Source organism: Scatophagus argus, chromosome 22, assembly GCF_020382885.2.
Source record: "Scatophagus argus isolate fScaArg1 chromosome 22, fScaArg1.pri, whole genome shotgun sequence".
Lineage (NCBI taxonomy): Eukaryota > Metazoa > Chordata > Actinopteri > Scatophagidae > Scatophagus > Scatophagus argus.
The window spans coordinates 7,027,356-7,053,254 of NC_058514.1; the positions used below are offsets into that span (position 1 = coordinate 7,027,356).

The 25,899-nt window shown below is 40.9% G+C and overlaps 1 protein-coding gene across 1 annotated transcript in view; it reads right to left on the reverse strand.

Moving 5' to 3' along the window:
• The window catches only part of exoc4 (exocyst complex component 4), a 100,214-nt gene that overhangs the window by 65,214 nt on the left and 9,101 nt on the right, over positions 1-25,899 (reverse strand). Inside the window, exons 6-10 of the mRNA XM_046378470.1 lie at positions 24,532-24,632; positions 24,238-24,392; positions 20,187-20,367; positions 10,614-10,759; positions 10,300-10,388 (exon numbers count right to left, since the gene is read on the reverse strand). Coding sequence (XP_046234426.1) covers positions 10,300-10,388; positions 10,614-10,759; positions 20,187-20,367; positions 24,238-24,392; positions 24,532-24,632 — 672 coding nt within the window. The remainder of the gene's footprint in view (positions 1-10,299; positions 10,389-10,613; positions 10,760-20,186; positions 20,368-24,237; positions 24,393-24,531; positions 24,633-25,899) is intronic.

A 25,899-nucleotide genomic window follows, 5' to 3' on the forward strand; every position in this document is an offset into this window, starting at 1 on the left:
CGCTCGGGCTACACAATGCATTTCTAATGGAACAAGTTCCCTTTGAAAAGTATAGGAGACAACACTCTCCGTATTTTCATTAAAATGACAAGGGGAGCTTTCATCTCATCCGAAACTTTCAAATCAAGGTTTTCTGATTCTGATCAGTTGCCATGAAATTCACCTGCACGGTAAGCCCACATTCGCGTTGCTAAGTGGAGACAGAGATGAGGCCCAATTCACTCAAACTCTCTTTCTCCATCTCTTCATCCATTCCTCTTTCCTTTGGTGCCAATTCAATTAAGACTCAATTACAGGCTCCTAAACAAAGCTGCCGCCAATGCACTCTCTTTCTCACCCTCCCTCAAATTTTCTCTCTCTCTCTCGATCTCTCACTCACTGATTATCAATGTGAAAGAGTTGGCTCAACTTTTGTTTCCTCTTCATGAACTTGCAAACACTCAGGTTCCCATGAATAACATCAACATGTCTCAGACTCTGAGGAAGTTAGCATTACTTGTCTGCATCAAGAACCTCGTCTGTCTGGCAACTGCACACACACACACACACACACCAAATTGACTACCATGTATGTATTCCCCAATTACAGTGACCAATTTAATTTCATGCTCTAAACATCTGCATCTGTGTCAGACAAAGGAGCGAGGAAGAGACCTCATTGATCCATGGGGTCTGGGACCAGCTGCCAACAGGGCATAGCACTGATGAATATTAAATAGGCTGCATTAATATGCATAGGATTCTTCTGAGTTGTCTAGATGTGACAGGGTGGCTCCGGTTTCAGGTCAGGATGCCACCAAACTGCTGCCAGTCCTCTCTCCACATAATGTGTAAAAGTGCCATTTTGTTTGCAAGAAACAGTGTGTTTGCATGTGTGTGCTTGAGTATTTGTTAGTGTTGTTTAAATGAGTGTCTGTGTATTTGTGTCCCTTGGTGTGTGGTCTGATCCAGGATTAGTGGGAGGGGTGTGTGGAGGTGTGGTGCTCAGTGGGATGGCAACTGAAAGCTGGAAAGGAAGAAGTGACACATTCTAATGTGACCAAATCTGCCTGAAATCCCTCTTGAGGACCACTGCCCTGACTGCAACACACACACACACACACATCTAAGCAGACATGACACACAACTTCTTTCCATAAAAACACTGACAGATTAAAGTGGTACAAACAGACAGGTGCAGGTTTGTGTACACATGTGATATAACGTCTTTAAACACACAACGAACATACAATCACACTTGTGTGGCTCACCACAGCGAGCCTAAAACAAAGGGATCAACCTAAACCACATAGTCTCCATATGCTCTCACACTCACACTGTGACACCCATCCGGACCCCTGCGAGGCCTTAGCATGCGCTCCCCAGCCCACATGTAATCAAGTCAGGCAGTGACTTAGTGAAATTGCATTAGCTACACTTTCCTGGGTTTGATGAGAAACGGGTTTGATCCTGTGATGAATTCCGGCCCTGCCCAGATTTAGGCAGTGAGAGAATGAACGTGTGATGCCTTCTTTAACACACTCGAGCGTCTCTGGGGACCGGCATGTTTCTCTATGCATCTGCAAGTGTGTCAGAGAAGGCAAGATGAGGAAAGCCAGACAGACGGGCACTGGAACAGTCATAATCCCTAATTTACAAGTGGTTTGAATCTGTTTCGCGTCCTCAATCTAAATTTGCTTGCCTGCATGGAAAAAAACGGACAACGACAAACACAAAAATTAGTCAGAATACTCATAATTACCTGTTTAATGGTGTATGCATATACATGCACGCTCAAGTATTTATTTATGCCATACTCACATATAACATCTTGGAAGTCACTTGCTGGCAATTGCTTTAATTTGATATTTTTAACTTAATATTTATGTAGGTAAGCCATTTCTGACTAGTGTTTTTTTTAAGGTGATGTACCATGTTTAACAGTGCAAATGTTTAAATAAATGTTTGGCAGAATGGGATGAACTGTTTTCTACCATGTGATTTTGAATATACTAGCACAGATTACTACATATTAATACCAAGATAATATTGTGATAATAATGACAGGGTTTAATTTGCCCATATCAATCACCCTTACATGAAATACATACATTATGAGTAGAGCTTTAACAATGTTTGGTGAAGTACATGAAGCATTACCAGCCTTTTAAGTAATCACTCCACTGCAAACATAAAATTTCTTAATGTGCATAAGATGAGTTACTGTTGTGAGTTTTCGTAATTATATATGCATTAATACGACAGCCACGCATGCAAACGCTGTGATCACAGTTGTAATCTCTCATTCACAGCCAGTGTGCCAAGCTCTGTGCATGTGTCCACTCAAGAGGATCCAAGATACCTCTCATCACTCTGGCTAGATTCTGACTGGGACTGGCAGGAGACTTGGTGATTGGTGCAACTGACTCACAATCATGTAAAAACAAGTGGCAGTGCTGGTCAAGACAACACAAGCAGAATTTAACATCAAATTACAAACACACTCAAACAAACGTGCTTGGACACACATACATTTGACTGGTAGAACTCAGTAGCTCTCCACAGTATGTACAGTAATTGTTGGCCTATAATACTTAAATGAGGCAATGCTCTTCCTTCGACTGAGGCCCACAATCTATGCCTTCAGCCAGCACTGCATATTTAAAGTTAAAATGTGCAAATAGAAAGCACCATATAGAATAATCAAATTTTCAACTTTGATGGCCTCATTTGTCTGCAGCAGTTATGCTATACAATCAGTTTGGGAATGATCAATTCAGGTAATATCCTCCGTGTACAAATGTGTGAGTGCATGCATGCTTATGAAAGAATCAGAAAGGCAGCCCGCTATATATTCACAGATTTGAAACCTGCTGATCTAATTAGGACAATTTCCGTGTCAATAATGTATGACTCTCTGGTCAATTCCGGGCGACCCATTCCACTCAGACTGTCTTCACGTCTGATTGGGTCTTAACGAGAGCCTTCTATTATTAAAATTAATTTGATGGGATGGTTTCTGCTGCTCCACCTTCCCGCAGACCAAATCCAGCCCTCAGTCGAGAATAAACGTTATAAATAAATGATAGTATAAATAAATTCAGGTGTAAATTGAGTTGGATTAATTATTAAAATCATCACTGAGGCATACAATGTGTCTCTGTGGTTTTGAGTTTAATGAATGCACATCTGTCAGTGGTGGTATGACAACAATGCACCCACTCCTACCAGTATGAATATTAATTGTGCAAATGTCTCTTTAGAGACACGAAAAGGAGCCATCCTAAATACGGGACATTTTTTGGAAGTCTAACAGCTAGAACTGGCAAAAACAATGTTGGAAAATGACTTTTGTAAAGATTTCAGGAGCATCTTCAGCGAAGCTAGGAGCTCCGGAAGGTTACATTTTGGCACAGTGGTGATTTGAACAAAATGCAATTGCAAAAGCAAATGCACAGCTAACGTGCTGAGGTAAGAATGCCACCGTCTGAGGTGTAAACTTGGCCCTGCTGGTGGCACAGGAGGAAAAGTCAGACGGACACCAAGGTCACTAAAATTTATCTCCGTGTGAGCTTGAATGTAAACATGCTGCTAATATTTTACAGTCCACATCACTTTAGGGTTGTTTCAGCCTGAAACAAAGAAGTGGACCAAAGACGGATGATCCAATGGAACATGGCTAGAGCTCGCATGGCTAAAAAGAAACAAACCAAAAAAATCTGAAGCTTGTGCAGTCATAATTCTACCATTAAAACACTCTCCAGTGCAATGGTCTCTTGAACCTGTCAAATATAATAAAGTATTACACATGGATGATTGTGTTTGTGTGTGTGTGTGTGTGTGTGTGTGCGTGTGTTTCTGAAGACTGGGAGAACTAATCAGCCAGAAAAACATGTGCTGTCTCATCTTTGATTGGACCCAGCAGCGAATGAATGCATGACACAGCACAAGCTCTTCTTTACCAGAAGAACCTGCTGCATGCTGGGAAAGCAAGAGGTTTGTGTTGTTTGTCTGTCTGGCTAAAAGTGAGGCTGCTGCTGTGCTGATGTCAAAGTCTCTATAGTCCTACGTGTCCTTCTTCCATCCTTCCTTCCACTCCCTCCCTCCTTTTTCCATTTGTTCATCCCTGCATCTTCTCCAATCAGCAGGGCTGAGATTAAAAGTAAACACAGAGGTGACAGTCAAACCTGCCAATGATGGCAAGACCAATGCTGATTAAAATTAGCCTCAGGTTGGGGAAACGCACAAAGCTCTTTCCCTCTGATTAAATGTCTGCACTGTGTAAACTATTACAACCTTGGTCCCCCTTCTGTTGTCCTCTGTATCCAGCTGTCATTTCTATTCTTTCTGCATCTATTTCTCACTGCATTTAATACCTGACTTCACCTCATCAGGGTGTTGGCCAAAATTTTGATTATATGTAAAAACATGTCATAATTTTGGCTATATCTCTGTTTCATATGAGTAGGTCTGGGTGAGATTAAGCAATGCGTGCAGACACTGGCCACATCTGATTTGGCAACGAAAATTAGCTTTCCGGTGGTTTGTGTTTATAATAATAACCTGTGAATGCAAATAAATGAACTGAAAAAACAGGATGCAATGTACTCTATATTCTGTAAAATGCATAGTAGTAGAATGTCCACAAATGTAAGATATAACAACAATGAGTCAAATGCTGGCAACTGCAATATTAGTTTTAAATAATGCTGACAAATAATCACCTGCAATGTCTTTTCCATAAGCATACTTCCACCCTCCAGTTACTTAACCAGGGGCTTGCAGAGGTAAAATGCAGTTAAATGTTGACATTATTATTACAAGCCATTGTTCATTTTCCAGACTGTATCTTTGCTCCACAAAGATACTGTAATTTAATCACTGGTCCTACAGCAGATGAGAATCCAGCACTTTTATATGTGTGTGCGTACACCTGCATGCATGCGTCTTCAGAGATTATAGGAGGACAATCACATCTCTAATATTTTAACAAATCAACCTCGCTGAAATCTACTTACGGGCAAATTGAACATGATGAGCCCAAGCTAACAAATATAAAATAACTACTGAGAGCTACAGTAAAACATCTGCAGTAGTGAGTGTATGTGTGCCTGTTTTACAACAACATGCAGAGCTGCTTCACATTTGCCTTCATGCTGAACACAAATAAAGGCATTTCACAGTAATAGCCTGTCAGGTAACAGGGGTACCTCGCATTTTATCTACAAACCCAGTTATATTGCTGCCGGAACAAAGCAATTCATAAAGGTCTGGCACCTGAGCGAGAGGAGAAACATGTCATAGTGACATTCCTGCAGTGTGAAGAAGACAGGACTCGGTTACAACATGTCATTCAATTACAGCATGTTGTGCATGTCATACATGGCATAACTTGCCATGCATTTATATGGCTTTACGTAGCATACATACACGCCCACAGCTGGCCAGTATGAAAGCTCTCATCAGTCACTGATATGACACGTGTCTTTTCTACATCACTCAGCTTCATGGGCAACATTCCATTAGGAGTGATGGCCCACTTAAAAACAGAAATGATGAACCTGATGATATTCTTCATACAGAGAAGACTATTAATCTTTATAAGTTTCTGTATTTCTCCCTGTTGCAGTCAAATCAAGTCAATAAAAAGCAGTATTGTCTTACAGGTTACTAAAACCTGTAATCATATTTTTAAAGTGTTTTAGAAGATGGTCAGAAATTTGCTGCACAGCTGTGAAATAGTATTAATATAATATTACTTTCTTTGCATCCAATTCAATCTGTTTTGGAAAAGAGACATTTAAAGAAAATAGGAAATCATTCTTATTTGAAAGCAAACAAATATGTCATCTTTCTTTGAGAACCATGAAATCATAAGTATTAAAGTTATTTAAATCCTTAGACTAATATTTACTTATGGTGGTTAATGGTTCATTTGTTTATGTTCTGTTACCGAGTATTCCATGTTGGCACATCGACTCACACACACACACACACACACGTACAAATTTATAAAAATGTCGATCTCCAAGTAGCAAAGTCCAAGAGAGACATTACATCAGAAAGAAAGATGAGCGTGAAACATCAAATCTCCATTGTGCATCAGTGTACCAGCACAAAAGCAGAGGGTGAAGGAAAAGAGGCTTCAATTGCAGCAAAGCAGCGGGATGTGGCATTCCAGCACCATAATCGAATAATAATTATTGACTTTTTCATGGACAGAATTCTATGCTAGGTTAAATTTATGAATATGATGAATCAGAACTGCAAGTTCAGCGGAAGTCAAGTATTGACTTGCACCACAAGACGGGGGAAAAACCATTATCCTTGAATTCTGACAACTAATGAAGAAAATGGATGATGTTAAAAAGAGTAATTGAAAAGGCACTGCCCCTAGAGGACTGGAGCACTTCGTTGTATGACTGGATGTACGTTGTCTTTTGCATTAGTATGGTTTTTTATTTGCAGCACATTTCTGTATATGCAGCGCGTTTCTGTATATGCAGCCTGTTTGTACTTGCTGGCCACCGTAGACACGAGTTCAGATAAGTTCCTCAAGTGGTCAATGAGTGAGATGTCATTCTTCAAAACATCCTCTAACAACCACATTGCTGTTCTGAAATGTCTAAGCTTTTCTGAAAAAAACACTTGGCAGAACATGCTGTTTCTGCTACTCCACACACACACACACACCCACACACACATACACTCTTCTGTGAACACGTGGCTATCAACATCTGCTAGCCCCACCCCTGATATCCCACCCACCATCACCTCAACCTGCATCTCCCTGAAGACATTTTTTCCATTTGCACCTCTTCTTCCTTCTCTTCCCACTGGGGTGTACAAATCAGCTTGACAAGGAACACCACTTCGGGTTGCCCACAGCCACCACTCTCTTCCTCCTGCTCCTCCTCCTCTCCCTGCTCCTCCCACTCTCATGAGAACATGATGCTATTATACACAAACAAGAAGCCCCTAATACAGCATAGGTGTTTTTTTTTCTACCTCATACTGAGCATTAGATGTAAAGGGCTTGGCAGAGAGAGAGAGCTGTTTGCAACTAGATTGGACTCAGCCAGACTGTTCTTTTTGTTTGCCGGACACCCTGTGAACAAGTCTATTTGAATATCAAAAGGAGAATGTAGAAAGTGTGAAATAGATTTGGAATCGAACTGATAATGAATACATCTTAAGAGCGGAGGGAGGTCAGAGGTGGGAGAGAGAGTTGGGAATGCTGTACGTACGAGCCTGCAGAGATAGGGGGAAATCTGAAGTGTGTGTCTGTTTGCATGCATATCCGGAACAAGCATGCGGTGATAGGCAGGCTTTGTGTAAGGCTGTCACATGAGGGGTGGGGTTGGGGGGATTTGTCACTTCAAATGTGCCCTGGGGCAAGGCAATATTGCGCAAAACACAATGAACGGCCACGACACAAAGAGAAATAAAATTTAAAAAAAGGCAGAGAATGTATTACTGACTCGGCACGGCGACTGCAGGCTGCAGTAGTTATTGGGATATATTCACACTTCACCTCCCAGATGACCACTGGGGCACTCCGAGTCATCTGCTGCCTACACATGCGGTACAGAGGCAATAAAAAAGCAGAGGGTGAGGATGTAAAAGTCTAGTGGTTGGGAGACACGTAGAGGAATATGGGGGGCACGGTAACACATCTACAGCTGGAAAATTGCTATTTTCATAATTTATTCATAGGGAATGTGATTGAATCTGGAGGCTCTGTGATTTTGAAGTTTGCCGAGGACACACCCGCTAACATGACATACAGATTTAGACAGACAGCTGAGGATCCGATGTATATATGAACACCATATACAAGCTCGAGCAGGCAGTCTCACTGCATACAGTCAGAACACATATTCCAGATGTGCCTACATATGGAGCTGTAATAGAGTCTTTAGATGAAGCATTGGATTAATTGAAGCGTACCAGACGTGTTTCAGTGGAGAAGGCAAGCAATTAAGTCCCCCCTTGTGTTTGCATGCATATGTGAGGCATGCGAATATGCGCCTGCGTAGCTGTGTGCATGTGTGTAATGATATATGGCGGGTCCTTACAACACTCAGGAGACATAAATTACAGATATTACAGATTACTTTCAAACCCATTAGAGACATACAGTGTGGAGAGGTTAGAAAATCATTAGCCGTTCTATTCAAATGCCGCTGCTCTGATTCTTATTTAAAGACCTGTGAACTTGAACAAAGGTATGTGACATATTGCAGCCTCTCAGAGGTGAAAATATATTTTCTATCACTATTCACAAAAGTATCAAATGTGGCAAATATAGCAAATGCTTCTGCAAAAACTACAGGAACAGCAACAGTTCTGACTTTGTAGTCCATTTAGTGCATGACCGTTATTTTCTTCCTTTGTTAACGGTGCATAGCTGGATTTAAAATGAACAATCAAAGTCTTATTTCCAAGGCAGCGTTGGTGAGCATCTGAGTTAATAACTATATTGACTTGAAGCAGACCGTTGAGAAAAGAAGAGTTTAGGAAACTCCAAGTAGGGAGACTAAGAGACACACATGGCTAAGCTTTAAGTGTTGAGTAATCCTGCAGCCAGAAGAACTCATCAACTCAATCTTTTCCTCTCCCTCCCTCCCTCCCTACACTAACTTTAATTTGAAGAGAGAGGAAAAAGTCCCTTTCCACACCATCTCAATACATATTTTTCTAATTTCTTCCTTCAGAAATCTCTTAATGGTTTCTTTGCTGGACCCTGATGAAAACAATGACTTTTAACCTTCCTATACTTGCCTCCCTCCCTCCATCACAGCCGACTTATTTCACTTTCTAAATGATTTCTTACTCCTTCAATCTCTTTGCAGCCATTCAGGCCCTGGCCCAGGCTTGTGGCCGGTGCTACGCATTGTGACAGGTGAAATGAAAGCCCAGAGAAATCTCATCTTCTTATAAACGCTCTGAGGCATTCAGCCAGTCAAAAAAATATTTTTTCCCTTTTCTTTCTGAGTCGCCGACAGATGGAAGAAAAAAAAAAGTGAGCTGTTATTTGAAGACCATTTGGGATTTTCCTTCATCCACAGTTAATCAATGCTGTTCTTTTTGTAGCAAGGGGAGCTGAAGCAGTACATTTTGCATACATTTACAGAGTAGCTACTGTATGAGTGGCATTTTTTGACTACAGCCTGCAGTCTTTGGCTTACTTTAGTTTGCTCTCAGTAGTCATAATTAGCTATACAGATATTGTCAAAGGATCATTTTTGCAAGTGTGAAGGAGTAGTTTCTACAGATTAAAAGCTCTTTACTGTTGTCATGGTCCATTTGCTATCCTTTCTATTTTATCCAAATAGTGTCAATGAGGAGCCCTGGGTTAAAAAAAAAAAAAAAAAAAAAAAAAAGGAAGAGTAGCAGACAAACAGTGCTGTCAGGCAGTGCTGATTGAAACCTCAAGGTCATAGACAGAGAAGCAGAGAGCCAGGGAGAGAAGGGGGGGGGGGGGCAGAGGAAGTAGAAGCAGTAGAACAGCTTAGACTCTCCAGGGTCTGGCTGTGCAGCTCACTCACTGTGCCTATTTTGTGTGTGTGTAAGCGAATGAGAGGTTTTCAAGGCCTCTCCCTGTAGGCGGATTCTGCAAAGTCACCCTGCTTTCTGCCTCTCGTCAATCTCCTCCTCTATCGCCGTCTCCCTCTCCACACTCCTGTTGTCTGCCTTTCTTTCTCCTTCTTCGAGTAACTTCTCGACCTGCAACAGGCCTTTCCCATCTCCACTGCGCCTTTTGTTATACTGCTCCCTCATGCGCTCATTCAGCCTCTCCATCTCCCCAAATCCCTCCATCACTCCACAGCGGCTCTGCTTCCACCTTTTCTCTACCCTGTTTCCACTCAAGGCAACATACATCCTGTTTGCCATCTCCTCATAATGTCTCCTCTCTACTCATGTATCTATCTGCACTTACCAATTATTTCTGTCTTTTAAATAAACTTGTATCTCTCTGTTTTTTCAACTCAGGTCTCAACCTCTCGCCCTCTTTTCATCCTTCCACCCAACCTCAGTCTCTGCTCTGTGCTCCTGCTGCTCATTTCTCTCTGACACGCTTCAAACCCTGTCCAATTTATTCTTCGTTCTTTGTCATGTTTTCCTACTTCCTCACTGTTCTGTCAATACTTTTCACACATTCTGCTCTGTCATCTTGCTTTCCCCTTCCTTCATCTCACTATACTTCCACCCATCTTCACCTCAGGTCTCCAAACCACTCAGAAGTCGTTGGTACCCCCCACTCGCTCCTTCTCTCCACTTCCATTCCTCAGTCCAACTCTCCATCCTCCTCCTCACCTTGTAATTCTCCACTCTTGCTGTAGAGTTCTCGCCTCTGCTCTCTCAAGTAGGCACTCATGCTGATGGCATGGGAAGATGATTCAAACCTGCAAAACACACAGAACATTCAGCACATAACACAAGAGGAAACAAAAAAATAATTACAATGGGCATCAGCCTGATATGTTAAACAGACAAATGTAACCTTCAATATATCTTGGTCTGTATGAGATATTTCAATTTTAGATTCTCTTTAAACAGGGGAATTTATTCTTTTATTTTTCTTAGATTTGTGCCTGCACAAGGCAGAGAGCAAAAGGTGTGATACTTGCTTGAAGAGCGACTGCTTTGCACGCTGTGGTTTTTTCTTCGCGAAAAAGGCAGCAAACTCACTGCCAGTGCTGGCATAGGAAAGCTGAGCCGACGGCTCTGTGGTGCTGCGGCTGTTCTTCACATCCAGATACTCCATAAGGAGAACCTAAACGACACACAGAGCACTCAGTCAAAATCTACATACCAGAAGAACTGATGTACAGGAAGTACATTTGTACGATTTTTAAGGGGGTCATGTTGCAGTAAGTCTAACATACTTCCAAACTTGTGAATGTCCACTCACTAAATCAGTCCAAAGAAACACAGGGATGAAAACTACGTATCACCTAACACAAGATGTCAAGATGTCAAACATAGCCGACTACAACTCATCAATCTGATGTTAGTCCCTAATTTATCATATTCATATACTTCCTAGTATAACTACACCTTAGATAATGTAACATGGATTAAACCAGCTTATTAATGGCTTTGAAGTTCCCACTCACAATTAGATCTTGTAAGCGTTGCTCTGTTAACCTATCAACCTATTCATAAGTATCTTTTTTTAATCCTTTGCACAGCTGGCCTGCTTCTAGATGGCAAGTAAAAAAACAGAACGTTAACCAGATGTATGTATGTATATATACATATACACATCTGGAACAGCAACAAATCAATACGTTTGGATCATCAATTTCTCCAATGTGCTTATAGTAACATTCAACGAACACTCAGGCAAAAGTGTCAATGCGGTTGTAACTGTCATCCCTTCTGTCACTGTTCTCAGTTTTGTTGTACCATTTCAAGAATATTTTTACTGAATTCTATTTTCATATCATGTTTTATGTAAAATTGCAATTAAAAAAAGGGCTTGTTCAGCAAAGATCTGCTATGGCCATCCCAAGGCATTGGTTTTGTGTTTGTTATGGCTTTTAGTTTTAAAATGCGTGTATGTGCATGGCAACACCATGTTGATGGAGCCAAAAAAATTAAATTTGGTGACACAGAAAGGCCACTGATGTGACCGGTTGCTGTATAAATTCTTGTCCTCCATTTCCCTCATCTGTCTGCATGATACATGGTGAAATCCATCAATGTCTGATCGCGCTTCATAAAAATCTTATCGACTTCTAACAATAGCTGAGGACAAGCACGTTGAAACTCTGGCCAGGCGGAGAAAGTTAACTTCCTCTACTCTATCATTCTATCTGCACATTCCCCCTGTTGCTTTCATTGGCTCTCATTTTTCAAAATCGCTTCGTGCTTCATATCTCATTTCTCACATTTCTATTTTCCCTCTGTTGCTCTACCTCTGTTCATCTTCCCGTTTCTCTCCTACACTTCTTCATTCTTCTCACTCTCTCTGTGTGAATACATATGTTCTAAAATAGCCTCCCACATCTAATAGCTTCATAATTTAGCAGAGCCATTTAGCCCGTGTGTGTCTAATTCTGAGGCGCAGTGTGGGTCAGCCCAGAATGGGACAGGAGTAATGGCCAAGCAGATGGAGATCCATCCCCACCATAACGATGTAATTAACGCTGCGGAGAGCCCCCTCCGTCATGCATGGGAAAGCCTTCGCATGCTATCATGGCTGTTAATGCAAATATGCACACATGCACGTGTATCCATGGAAAAATAATGCACAAGCAGGTAGATTGTTTCAAAAATTGATTTGATGGATGGTTTCAGAAGTTCAGCACATTACTACAAAAAAAGAAGTGGTCAATATTTTTTTGCCAAAAAAAAAAACAAAAGAAAAAAATTACAATGTGTACTTTGTAAAAGAGTTCTGATATAAAGTCAAATGTTTAGTGTACTTTGGTGCACTTGGTCACGTTGTAAATATGCTTGTTAACCAAGTGCATACAATGTTTCAACACACATGTAATTACTCCCTAACGCACTTCCCCACATCACAGGCAGCGCTGGAGGCCATATCACACACGCCTTCTCCAACTGGCAACACTGGGTCCACTTGCCGCCAGCCCCATGCTGCAGCTAATCCTATCAGTATATTAATTACTAATGATGAGCTGATGGAGCGAAACCCCCACTTGCTTGCAAGCTAACACCCAAGTAGACTTAATGAAATGCCAGCACTGGGCTGATGAAGGGGCTCCGACCCTGCTTAAATTGCATTAGCCCAGAGACAGAGTGAACTTTGGAGGCAATTAACTGGACTGCTAGGACAGAAAGAAAGATAGCGAAAGAGAGTGATGGGAGGCAGAAAGTAACACCAAAAGAGAGGAAGGAGGAAGGAGAGATAAAGGTGGAAAAGAACCGTGAAGAATAGAAAGAACAAAGGATTATAGGTGGCAAATGAACCCTGAAGAGAATGCTAAAGAGAAAATGGGAATGGAAAGAGAAGAAAGATAAAGAAAAAGTACAAGAGACCAAGTTAAATAACTAAATGTCACTAAAATGACACTTTTAAGTGAAGTTCAAAAAAAGGTTAGTTTGCCTACCTACTTAAGGATCTCCTATTAATTTTGACAAGGGAATGTGCTTTTAGTCAACAGAGTCACCAACTACAAATCAGCATCAATCCATGTTACAGAGATTATAACTTGCAAAAGTAAAGTTTTCTCAGATTTACCAAAACTGCCTCGATAACAAGTGCTCCATTGGTCCAAACAAAGTTACTCTGCCCCAAAGCCAAACCGCAGTAAATTAGTGTTTTTCTCATTTATAAGTGGATAGAATGACAATGAATAAATATATCTCACTCTCAATGTGCACTGTGCAAACTAATTATCATAAATGAAAGAAGTTCCTGAAACTGAATACTTTATCCTTGTTCCTTCATCAACAACTGCATGCTGTAACTGCCTTTACTGACAAAGCTTTGTACCACAGCCTTTTGTTCCAAAATGAAGATGTCACATCAATGGGAAACAATCCATCATATTTCATTGTTTCATTTGATACAAAAGTTATCCCTCCTATCTACAGAACATTGCACTTGCCTGCTAATCACTAATAAAACAATTACTCACATAGCCTTGATATCCGGTCCTTCTTCTCCATACAATGAATAAGGCAATCTCCACTTTCTTCCTTCTTCCTCCCTCTTACCCATCAGGTCAAGTATATGAAATTTCATTAAAATCGCTATTACTCAAGCAACAAAGAGGCCTGGATCCTATTACTGTCACCTGTGTGTGACCGCACAGCTCATCAGTGAGGCACACTCACGACGTGACAAAGAAGTATCGGATATCAAAAGGAATCAGAAAAAATGGAATGGACAGCAGACATTTTGACTTGTCACGTCTGGAAAAAATGCAGGTGGACTTATTAACAGTTAAAGGCAGCTCAGGTCCATTGATTCGCCCAGTAACAGTGGCAGTGAGGAAGAGGAATAAGAGGAATGCAGCAATCATTAATACACCTGTCAGATTCCTGCTATAAAGTGTCAGAATGTCTGCTGTGTAACCAGTCCTTTGGACTACAAACAAGGCAACAGGTACAGAAAAAGATCTGAGCTACAAATAAGGTGACTCACTGACCCAGAGTGTTACATCCACGTGACATGGCACAGGCCCACAAGTGACAGAAATAAACCGATCCACTACACTATTGAGGCCCCCTAAACCTGGCTTCAAATAAACCCAGTTCTAATTTAGCTGCATTGATAAAATCTGATGCACCTGGTTCTGCTATCAGAGGGTGGGATTCATGGACGTGATGCAAATGTAACTGCAACAAACTTTGTTTGTGTTGCTCTTAGCGTCTTTGATTTTGGCAACATGTAGTATCAGATGAAAACATGCTCAGGTCTCTTTCCACATTTGCTTCTTCACAGGTCAGGTTAAAAACTTGCACACTTGAACATCGAAGTACCCTTGCAGTAACTTGGTGATCTTGATTACACATCAATTTCTCCATACTGCATTTGTTCATTGAGTTTCAACAGCAACTTCCACTACAAGACAGTTGACTGACAGGAGAGGAGGAAATGAACTGCCTTCACTGAACTGAATTCACTAAAAATCAATATTCATGGGTGATGAAAAACAGGGATGGTATGTAAAGACGTGAGACATGGCAAATGGCTCTTCACACCAGATATTAAGACTAAGCTCAAGAGTTCACATCAAGTCAAGTGAGTGTGTGCTTATGTGCGTCACTGGGGCACACATGCAAAACTTAAAATGCTTTCAAGGGCTCTCCTGACAGAGACAATCATTTCAGCCACAACTATTCAGTGTAATTTTATCAAGCAAACAGCCTCGGTCCATACTTGAGTAGTTTTGGGTCTCATCCCAAACTTAAATCAGTCCACCATTCATCACCTGCACTCCCATTTATTTGCTCCAAACTAAATGTCCTGATGTCACCCTTTGTGCTCGGGGAAAGTGTACGCTCATCCTCCATCCTGTCCATTAGGACCCTAACACCCAACAAATCAGTGCAATTAAGAGAGCATCACTCAAAGCGTTGCAGGTGAGCACTTGTCTCTGGATGAACACAGCAGTCAATTGGCTAAAATTAAAGAAATAAATAACACTTCATTTTCCCATCCCTTGTTTCCAGCCTCTCCCTCTTATTAAGTCATGTCAAAAGCAGCCGAGAGAACAATCTCAACAATTTGTTCCTTTCTCAAAGCTTTATTGAAATCGGCTGTTTCCCCACTAAATCCCTTGGCTGGTGTCTTGTCACAAAACATATTGACTGATATCCCTGGCTGCTAGCTTGAAGTTAAAGTCCAAAGTGTCCTTGGCCGTCAAAGAAAGTGTTCTTTATACACCCCGTATTGATTGTGTTCCTGAAACTTCAATAACCTTCACAAGTTCTGACAGAGCTTCAGCCACAACTACTCCCACAGCACTGAACTGCCGCTAACCAGAGGGGGTTCCCACCTGGAGCGTACTGCATCTGGTCAATCATTTGAAGGCTATCTTGTTGATGGAGGAGAGGAAGATGTGCCTGCGTGTTCAGTGAAACCAATTTCATTTGTCCCTGTATTCTTGTTATACCCTAAACATGTTTTCTGATGCAAAAACATTTACGTTTTTTTATTATTTCAAACAAAAAAAAAGAAATGAATAACAGCACAATTTGCAGTGTTGATCTATAAATAGTATTCTTTTAGAACATGCATTTTTAACATCTATTTTGATAAGAATGAAAATAGCAGTGAATTAGCAGGGACTGCATGTTTGCTGTTGTTGTTACTGCATGTTTAACTAAAGAGAAAAAGAGAAGAAAGGCCACTGACAATATTACTATCTTGACCATAACGGGTGTAAAGTAGGGATAAATTCTATCATTATGGTATCCTTTAAAAGTCATTTTTTGTGATGTTGCTCCTTGAAACTGTAGGGAAAATTCTTCTACCTACTGAATTCTTTTTAACTGTGTCTACACAGTAAATCAAGGTAAGCAAGTGATATATGAACACACTGGTTTTACTTATTTTCTACCAAAAAGGTAAGAGAATATTGATGGTAACAGAGGAATGAATTCTCTCATGATACATGTTGGTAATCTTGAACAACTGCACTAACCTCATCTGAGGGTTTTATAGAACGTGTTAACTGTGAAGGACATAATAATGTGCACCCCTTTATGACTCAAAGTCATAAACTGGGAGGAAATCATTGCAAAAACATACATGAGCAGTTGATTGAGTCTCCAGGGTCTGCTGTGATTTTGATGTAGTAGATATGGTTGGGAGGTGGAGTCGAGAGAGAAGAGACTTTCCAACGGAGATGGTAGACTTCACTGCGCTCCAGTGATATGTAAATATGACAGCGCTTTGGAGGGCAGAATAAATGTGACACATTGATTAAAATGTTGCGCGGGAACAACGCAGCGATATCTGCGCTTCATATCTAATTAAAAGAGATCATTGTCTTCTGCTGCTGCTCTCTGTTCAATTCGCCTCGTTTTCACTGTGTTGATGAGCCAAAGGAAGGCACAGCATATTTCAGCCACTTGTGCATTTCATATATTTTGGGAGCAAACATAACCCCCCATTTTCTCTAGCTTAATCTATGGCCATGAAATTACTCATTTATGAAGAAGAGTTAAGACCAAGCTACCAGTGAGAGAGAGAGAGGGAGCGGAGCAGGGAGAGATCAGGAATACATAAAAATGGAAATAATAAAAAGAGGTTCTGTTAGAAATGTGTATGAATATATCCAAAAGTCAAAGAAAATCACAGTACTGAAGAGTGCGAGGACTTTCCTGTGGAGTGCCACAAAGCATACTCCATAACAGGGATAGGTATCTGACAGTCTGTTTAATCAAAGTTAGCTTTTTAAAATTTTAATCTTTACTTGGAAAATACATGAAATACATGTCGTAGCTTTCTTATCTCTTGCTAGAGTTAAAAAAAAAAAAAAAGCTAATATGCAAAAGTTCGAGGTCTCTGGTGAAGTTTTTACGACCCAGAAAGCACTTCTTTCAGAAGGCAGACAGTCAGCATCTATCCATATTTGTGAATGCAGCCTCACAGTTCTTTGTCTGTAGTGAGCCACTCATTAAAAGTGTGATTTGCACTCTGGTCACACACTCGCGGCAGACAACGGACATGGCAAGCAGTCAGGCACAAATCCTTGCAGAATGCGCAAATGGCGAGCTAATTAACAAACTTGCATGCCTCAAACCAAATGGCCAACAAGGTCAAAGGGTGACGGATGTCAGTAGCAAGAGACACTTTGTGCCAAATATACATTAAATAAGACTCCCATTGGGTGGGTTTAATGAAAAGTGCATGCCATCTATAAACTGTGATCTTTTATGAACTATGTTTCTCAATTACCTGATTACATACTGCATTCTGACTTCCACATTGTTAACAATTCAAAGGAACCTTGTGGGTGTTCTAGCTTGGTACGTAATGTTGTTTTAACAACATTTTAAATCAGAGAACATCACATTATTTCTGCTAGTCTTAACTGTGTGATGATTTGATACTGTATTTTTGAAGAGGACAGCATATTAAACATTTATGGATACACACAAACTCTCATCACCGCGATTTCTTTGATAAAATGGGCTTCTTTGAAGAACAGGAGAGGTTCTGATTGAAAAAGAAAAAAGAGCCATCATAGATAGACATAAGGAGTGGCAAAGGCAAGCAGTGGTGTGCACTTTCAAATGTAAATTCAATAATGGTGAGCATAATCAATAGATATGCTCACAGACATTCTTCAGAGAGCCACTTGTAAAAATTGCAAAGGGGCAAAGTTAAAGCGCTCCTTCCAGCATCCAGTATTTTACGCTTTGAATCAATACTTCCACAGCCAAATTAACAGCCAGCAGAAGCATCTCCAGCATTTCTGGACAGGGATTAGAACATTACATTGACTTTCAAAAGCTTGTTTACATACTCTCCACTCTAAGCTTGCCGGGCCTCAGTCACTCACTGATGAACGGCGTTTCTCTGCCGAGGCCTTGTAAGTGGGGTGCCCCGTGTTTCTGTCGGCTTTTGCATCTGTCTGCTGGTATGTCATGTGGAAAGGTCAATCTGGTTTCTCCAACTCTCAAAGTGTGTGTGTGTGTGTGGTGGGGGGGGAATCTAACCCCCAACAATAGGTATCTGTACATGTGAAAGATGTGAAATGCAATAAGTGTACAGATTCAGATAGTTTAATTGTAAAAGGATAAAAAGAAACAGTCTGGTTTTGTTCCAGACTTCATATCAATTATCACTTTGTATATAATGCAGGCAGCAGTGAACTGCTGTTTGGAAATTGTAAAAAGGAGTTTAAGCAGTTGCTGCAGTATCTAAGAAAGAAAGAAACTCATGATGAACGATTAACAAAGTAGCCAGATTTTGACCAATGCCTTGTAGGTTCTTACCCCTTTGAGCATCTTAAGACATGAGATAAGAACTGGCTCAGTATCCAATAAAACTTGACAGAGCCACAGTGGGAGCAGTAAGGATTTAATTTCTCTCATTGCTGATATGCGACTCTCTAGCACAGAGTGAGCTAAATGAAGGGGGTGAAAGGGAGTGTGGGAGTTGTGAGAGAAAAAGAAAGCAAGATAATGAGATCAAGAAGGAAATTACAAGGAGCAAGAGGGGTATGCACAAGGTATTGGGAAATTGAGAGACTGCAATACAGAGGCAGTAGCAATGATGCTGGAGAAGGAAGGAGCAAGGGAAATAGAAACAGAGAGTGGGAAAGAAAGACGACAGAACAAGCAAGAGATGAGAGAAATGGCAAGAGGGAGGGTGGGATGGATGAGGGGCCTTCATATTGATACAATCGGTCAGGAAATAATAACACGAGTGAGTAAATAAAAAAAAACTCATTTCATGTAATGAGTATTCTAATCAAGAGATTACATTATCTCACATCGTACAGACAGGGGAGAGTGGAGCTCCTGACAACTGGGTGTTGGCAGTGATGAGGAATGGCTTAATGTCTTCTATAACTGTGCTGGTACAGCAGAGCTATTACAGGAGATGCCTATGCGCAATCACACCTCAGAAATACACACACACACACACACACACACACACACGCACGCACGCATACACCTAAACATTCCGGTAATTTACGCATTAATGGATGCCAGCTGGAAAGAAATCAAGTTACTGGAAGAAGACAAGGAATCATGTACAAGTTAGAAATTGATAGGCTTTCAATTTACTGGGCAACAGAATTAATCTGTAATTTAATCTATTTTTATACTTTTATGATGAGTAAAAACACTTGTTAGTGTGACAAAAACAGGTTCAGGTCAGCCTGCAGAGAAGGTGAAAAAAGCCTATTAAAATAAAGGAAGAAACACCTCATTCCACCTTCACAAACTTCCAAGAACTGAAACGCGGTTATACACGTGAGAAATGCTTCAGGAAAACGTCATAAATTAAAATTACACAACTACCAGTGATAGAGCATCAGGGAAACCACTGTGTTCTTCAGTATGAACACACAGGGACAAGGACGCACACAAACACACACACACACCCCGATTGTTTTGAGAGCAACGACTGCCACAGATTTTCCTCTGAGAATCACCGCAGGTCAGCTCAGCAGCTGCTCATCCCCTCAGCCAATCAAACGGGAGCAGGGAGCAAGAACCCAGCACGAAGAACGTACCAGCTGAAGAACCTAAAATTAATCCAAGCAATCAAGCTTCCCCTGTCTTTTTCTCTTGCTACTACTTGCTGATAGACTGAATGGCATCCGTCATATCACTGCCAGCTCCTCTCCTGATTTATTTACTGCAAGAGAAGGTGAATTAAATCAATGTTTTAAGTAAAATGCTGGGTGGAAAATAAATTAAGGATGAACAAATCTCCATGGCAGGGCAATAAAAAATAAAAGCCTCGGGGTATGCCAGCAAGGGACAACAAAACAAACAACACAGACTGCAGAGAAAGCACCTTGTTATGAGAAGGTGGATGGTGCTACAACATGGCCCCATGCTCAAACTAGCAAAGGTAAATATGATTGACACTGAAAGAGTCACAATATCAAATCGGGCTTGATTCACAGATGATACAGCTTTTTGCTCACACAGGGATAAAACCACTATAATGTATTGAACTGAATGATATGGCAACAAACTTAAAACTTGATACTGCACATCAGTGATCTGAGTCACTGTTGCTCATATCTGACCTGCAGCACCGTCTGGATCTTGGCAGAGACGTCGGCCTGCTCGTAGAGTTTGATGTCTTCTTCGTGGGCCCCGGCCGGGCACTGCACTGCGATCTGCTGCAGGTGGGCCAACACCACACTGTGAGCCTGGGCTACGGCCTTGAACTTGTCAAACAAAAGCTCCAGCAGCTCCAGAAGCAGCCTGTAGAGGGAGCCAAAGAAAAGGAAGGAGGAGACAATGAAAAACAAGAAGGATGAAGAGCAGAGAGTTGGCAGAAGGGAAACAGAGATCACAGATGTGATTTTTACATTAAAAAAAAAAGTATTTAAAAAAAAAAAGTATTTTTCCTATGGTCTTGTCCATAGCAATCTAAAAGAGGGCCTAATAAATACAGCCAGCATAACATTCACCATTCAGCTTCTGTTTGAATATTAGAAAAATAGGAAAGTGAGACCTAAACACTCAGAAGGATGTACAGTATGTGTGCAGATACTTTTTACTAAATGATGAAATTATTCCTATTTCACCACATTTACTTACATAATAAAGTTAAATAATGTGCACAAGTCTGACTTGACAAAGGGAAGACTAAAAGAAAAACTATGGCTGTGCCAAAAAATGACAGAAATAACAGATGGCAAAAAATCATTACAGAGTACCGTACTTTTCACAGCACCAATTAAATATTGCTGTTCCTTGTTTTCACTCACCTTTCCGATATAGCAGATACTAACAGCTATTTCAACCCAGCACCTAGCTATTGAAAAAGTAGTGAGCAGCACGGCCTGGACTGAAATGAACAGCCACTCTCATTAGTTCTAAATGGCTCTGGCTGAAGAAGAAAGCGCAGCCAAAACCAAACAGACCTTCCACTTGATCTGAGTGCTATATGCCTTGGATTGGAAGCTTACAGTTGCTTCATCTACACTAATGCTTTCATTCAGACTTTGCTATACCAGCTTTCTGCACAAGGACAAAGCTTTCAAAGTAAAGAGGGAACACAGCTTACATTAGCCGAGTCTGAATATGTACCCAGTGCACCCATACAGGTAAGTGCCGACTTTATTTTAGTGGAGATACTGCAGTTATGTAAACATAGTCACGCTGTTTGTGTGACACTGGCATTTTAGTAATCTCCTCTGGCATTTCAATTAACAGCTTAAAAGTTTAAAATACTGTCATTGTGAAGTCCTTGATGGACCCAGATTATTTTGTGACGTTAATCTAATAATTATTAGATATTAGAATTATTAATAATTAATCTAATATGTTCAAAATCTTAAACTTCTCCTCTCCACAGAATGTTGTGGATTCTAACTGAATCCGTCTTGCACTTAACCAATATTTTCTGCTAATTTAATTAAGGAAACCAGTGGGGTTGGGTATCTAACTATTAAAAGATGCAAAAAGACCAGCTGTATAAGCCTGGAGTACAGCTAACCAGAGTTGATGTTTAGGTCCACAACCAAAAAACTGCAACTGCCAGGAACCCATCTTCTATTAAGTAAACTCAAACACAACTGAGCCAATACCTCATAATGCCAAGCCGATATAAATTAGCAACAATTTAAATGCTGCAAGAAAAGAACGCCTGCTAAAAGTCTTGGGAAGTGGCCAAGGTTTCCTCGGAAGATGTAAGGATAATGTAAAGGCAAGATGGATGTTTCACTAGGGGGCACTTTGGTTGGCTGTCTGTCACTCTGCTGGCAGTAGCAGCAAGTAAATGTTATTAATGGATAGGAAAGCAGGCACAAATCACTATGAGCTATAACTCAGTAAATGGAAGATGTTCATGAGACGAAGAGAGGAGCTGTGAAATGTCAGCGAGTCAAGGAATTCTCTCTCTCTCCCTCTTTCTCTCATGCATAAACATGAAGGACTGACAGGAAGCATACATCGTGGAGACAAACTTTAAGAAATGGACAAACAACATATGATCATGCATAGACGAAGACACACAAAATGTATGGCTCTGACCTTGTCACCACTTCCTTTTGCTAAATTTCTGGGCACATCATGACTTACGCCCACCTCACCGCATACACACACACACACACAAATTTATACAGCCCAGTCTTCCTCATTATCTCCCAGTGGAGGCCATCCTAATCCATATCGTCTGTTCTTTGAGGCCTCACTTCTCATTTCCCCTCAGGATCGAAGCTGACACACACGGCTGATGAACAGTCGGAAGAGACGGCAGCACACACGTGGACATACAGTCCTTGACTAACTGACCAACAATACATCTGTGTGCGTGTGTTTCTTTCATTCTGGGAGGATGATGAGTGTCCATATTAGATTATGATTTGATTGCTTGTCAGCCACAGATAATAAGATTACTGTAAACACAGGGGTCTACAGAGTCTTTCAACAACACTTTTGAAATATCACATGTAGCAAGTCATCCTGTTGTCATACACAAATATATGCAGAGTAAGAAACACATTCACACAAATTTGTCCCACAGACGTTTCCAATGACCACTCGACTGACCAGGCAGAAAAAAAACACAGTGCAAAAGAGACAAGCGATCAATCTTGTGATCAATGAGCTTTTCTTCTTTTCCTTCAATGTTTTTAAATTGGATTTAAAATGCATACCTATTTATTTTAATGTTCTTTGGTCATTCAAGCATTTATTCATTAAATCTGCTCTCTCTTTCTAAGGGATTCAGATTAGACTGAGAATCTCACATACACCAAAAACAAAGCAGAAACAATTGAGGCTCTGGTTTTGTGATGGAAAATAAAAAAGGTGCGTGTGTTGGGGGGGGTTCAACAAGTCTGATTTGATGTAAATGAAACTAAGCTACTCACAGATCAGTGGTGCATGCACTGGTAACCTGCACAGTGGAGTAAAAGTAAAATCTAGTGAAAGGAGCTGGAAATGAAAATGCACTTCAAAAGTGGCTGATGTGAATGGGAACATAAAGCAAGCCATACAAACATCACATAAGCTATAAAGTGCTTAAGTGTTGCCTGCTACTCTGCAGTATTATAAAATATGGTGTGCAATATGCAAGACCATTGTTCCCTACAAGTGGTACATTGGTAGGAGTTTCCATAGCAACAAGCCTCGACTTTAAATTGAAGTGAACATAAGGAGAACTAGGTGTGCATGCATCCAAGCACATACACATAGCCTCTATGTGTTCACCCAAATGCACACAAATACAGTGTTAGGCAGTCACACCAAGGCAAACTTAAAACAATCTGTAAGGAGTAGAGCTGGGAATGAGCTACACTGTGGCCTATCACAGTGAGGTCAGACGAGATTCAGCAGGCAACCGGAGGAGGAAGGAAGACGAGGCCAGAGAGAACATCCCTGACAGAAAACAAGACGTTCATCTTAAATGGTTCGGGATCAGTGGACTGAGACCTGTGGTTCCCAAGTCTGCTCGCTCTATGTGTATGTCTGCAGGAGCCGATGTGACTGCTTTTAAAATGCAGCAGTCCACCACGGCAGGTGTGACGCTGTTTGTGTGCGAGTGTACGTGTCAGTGGGTGTGTTAAACCATGACTTGTCTGGGTTTAAAGCAGCAGAGTATCTGTTTTCATGGTCTGAGGCAGATGTGCCTCCAGTCCTCGCCTTTACTGTGTTTCATACCTGGTTGACTGTCTGACTATGAACACTCTGAGGCTTCATTCAAAACACGGTGTTGACTGCCTTTGCTGTCAGCTCTAAATATACTGAAAAGACTGGGTACATGTCAACACCAAAAATGACTAATGATGACTAATCCAAACTATATTAGCATTTATAAACAGCAGTACTGTATTTTTAAGAACCTGCAGGGAGGGGAGATGCATTTCTAACCTCTGCCAACCATTAGGAAATGATTCTAATGGGAATACTATAATTACAGAAGAACAAGCAAGAAGGCTACATTAACTCTTGCACAGATACAAGACGGAGGGGATTACAAGCGGCAGCTTTATTAAAGTCTGTTTTCAGTGCTAACAACGGTAGCCTAATACTATTTATTATTTTCTATCAAAACATAATCATGTAAAAAACAATGGCTTTCAGCAGAATTGTTCATAGGTTTTTCTTCATGGTCAACTGTACCTTGGCTGGCTTTCCTGGGCCAGGTTTTCTCCTCTCTGGTAAGCATGGTCTGCAATTTGAGTGGTGGACCTCTTTACGATCTGCTTCAGCTCAGGTTCCAGCCTCTCCATTATGGCTTTGATGGTCTCAGGGATTTTCTTCAGCTTGGCAAGGGCCTGAAGAAAAACCAAAAAACACTTTATCTGAAGCAAGAGAACATGGAAATAAGTGCACAGAGCACAAGTGGGGCTGTAACATAACTGAGGAGGGAAAATTCCTAGTGTGTGTTGTGTTTTGCAGTGTTCATGTATGTACCTTTATGAGGATGCCCATGAACTCGGCACTGTTCTCCTCTGGGTCCACCTCAGGTAGGTCCGTTTGGTTCAAATCTCGCACATCCTGCTGTAGCTCACGTACTAAAGAAGGTACACACAAACATATAGATTAGCACATACTGCAACCACGTAGAAAAAAGACTGCATATTTCTAAAGAGCTTTGCTACCCATTCAGTAGCTGTCCAGACATAACAGCTACATGTGTTCACCTTTAAAACAAATACAATTACAGCTTTAACTACATCAATATACTACATCTTTGTTTTTTTGAATGCACACACCTGCACCTATCCTTTTATTCACCCCACCCTCACAAGCCCCCACAAACTCTCTCCATCTGACTTAGCCACATTAGCGGCTAAATTGAGAGTGGCAGCATTGAATGATGCTCTAATTTCCATTAGATGGGGCCTCCCAATTCCCCATCAAAGCGCGTTAAGAGAGTTAATGTTTATGGCAAGTTAATGGACTTTGGGTGTATTTCCTCTTTTCCCCCATTCCAGCTGTAGTTTGTGTAATAATTATGACAATTACTGTCTACAAATGAGGTGCTCTAATGCTATTAGACAAAATGGCAAGCTAAGCCATCGATGGAAGATGGCTGCTGTGTCGTGACCGCAGTTGTTAGCATGACGGTGTATAGGCACTTACCGCCTGCTGATAGATAATTGCCAGTGTTCTGTTTGCACAATGTGGGGAAAACTGTGGTTGAGTTGTTACTTTTAGGCCTATGGGGTGGGAGAATCGAGCAGCTATTTATTATGTGTTAGTGGTAATTCGTACATTTGTGTGTATGCTTGGCATTCGCTTTCATGGCAATGAACTGAGCTGAGCGAATAAAAAAGCGGTGGAGTAAAAGATTCATAACTAAAATGACAGTTGTAGCTGACACAGGCCCTCAGTGAGGCAAGAGCTAACAGCAGCAGAGAAAGAGATAGAGAATGACAGCAACAGATTAAGAAAAACACTGGGTGGCATAAAAATGTTGGCCATATGATAGACGTCAAGAAAATCTTTTATTTCTGAGCCAATCACATGCTAATATTGTTAATCTGTCACTGCCACGTTTTAACAGCAGAGATAAGCTAACATGGTTGTGGATACTGAGTATGTACAGTAAAGCATGTGGTTCCCTGGTACCCATAGAGGTAAGAAAAAAGAAAAATAAATAAATGATGAGTCGCTAACTTAAAATGCCAATAGTGGGTGGTGAAAAAAGTGCCAGGCTTAATATAAAAACTCAGAAACAGCAAGGGAACACCAAGTTATTGCTGGATTAACTTTTTTCATTATCTTCTTGTTTGCGCTCCTCTGTGCTCTGCCTGGAAGGAATGCAGTGCTAACTCT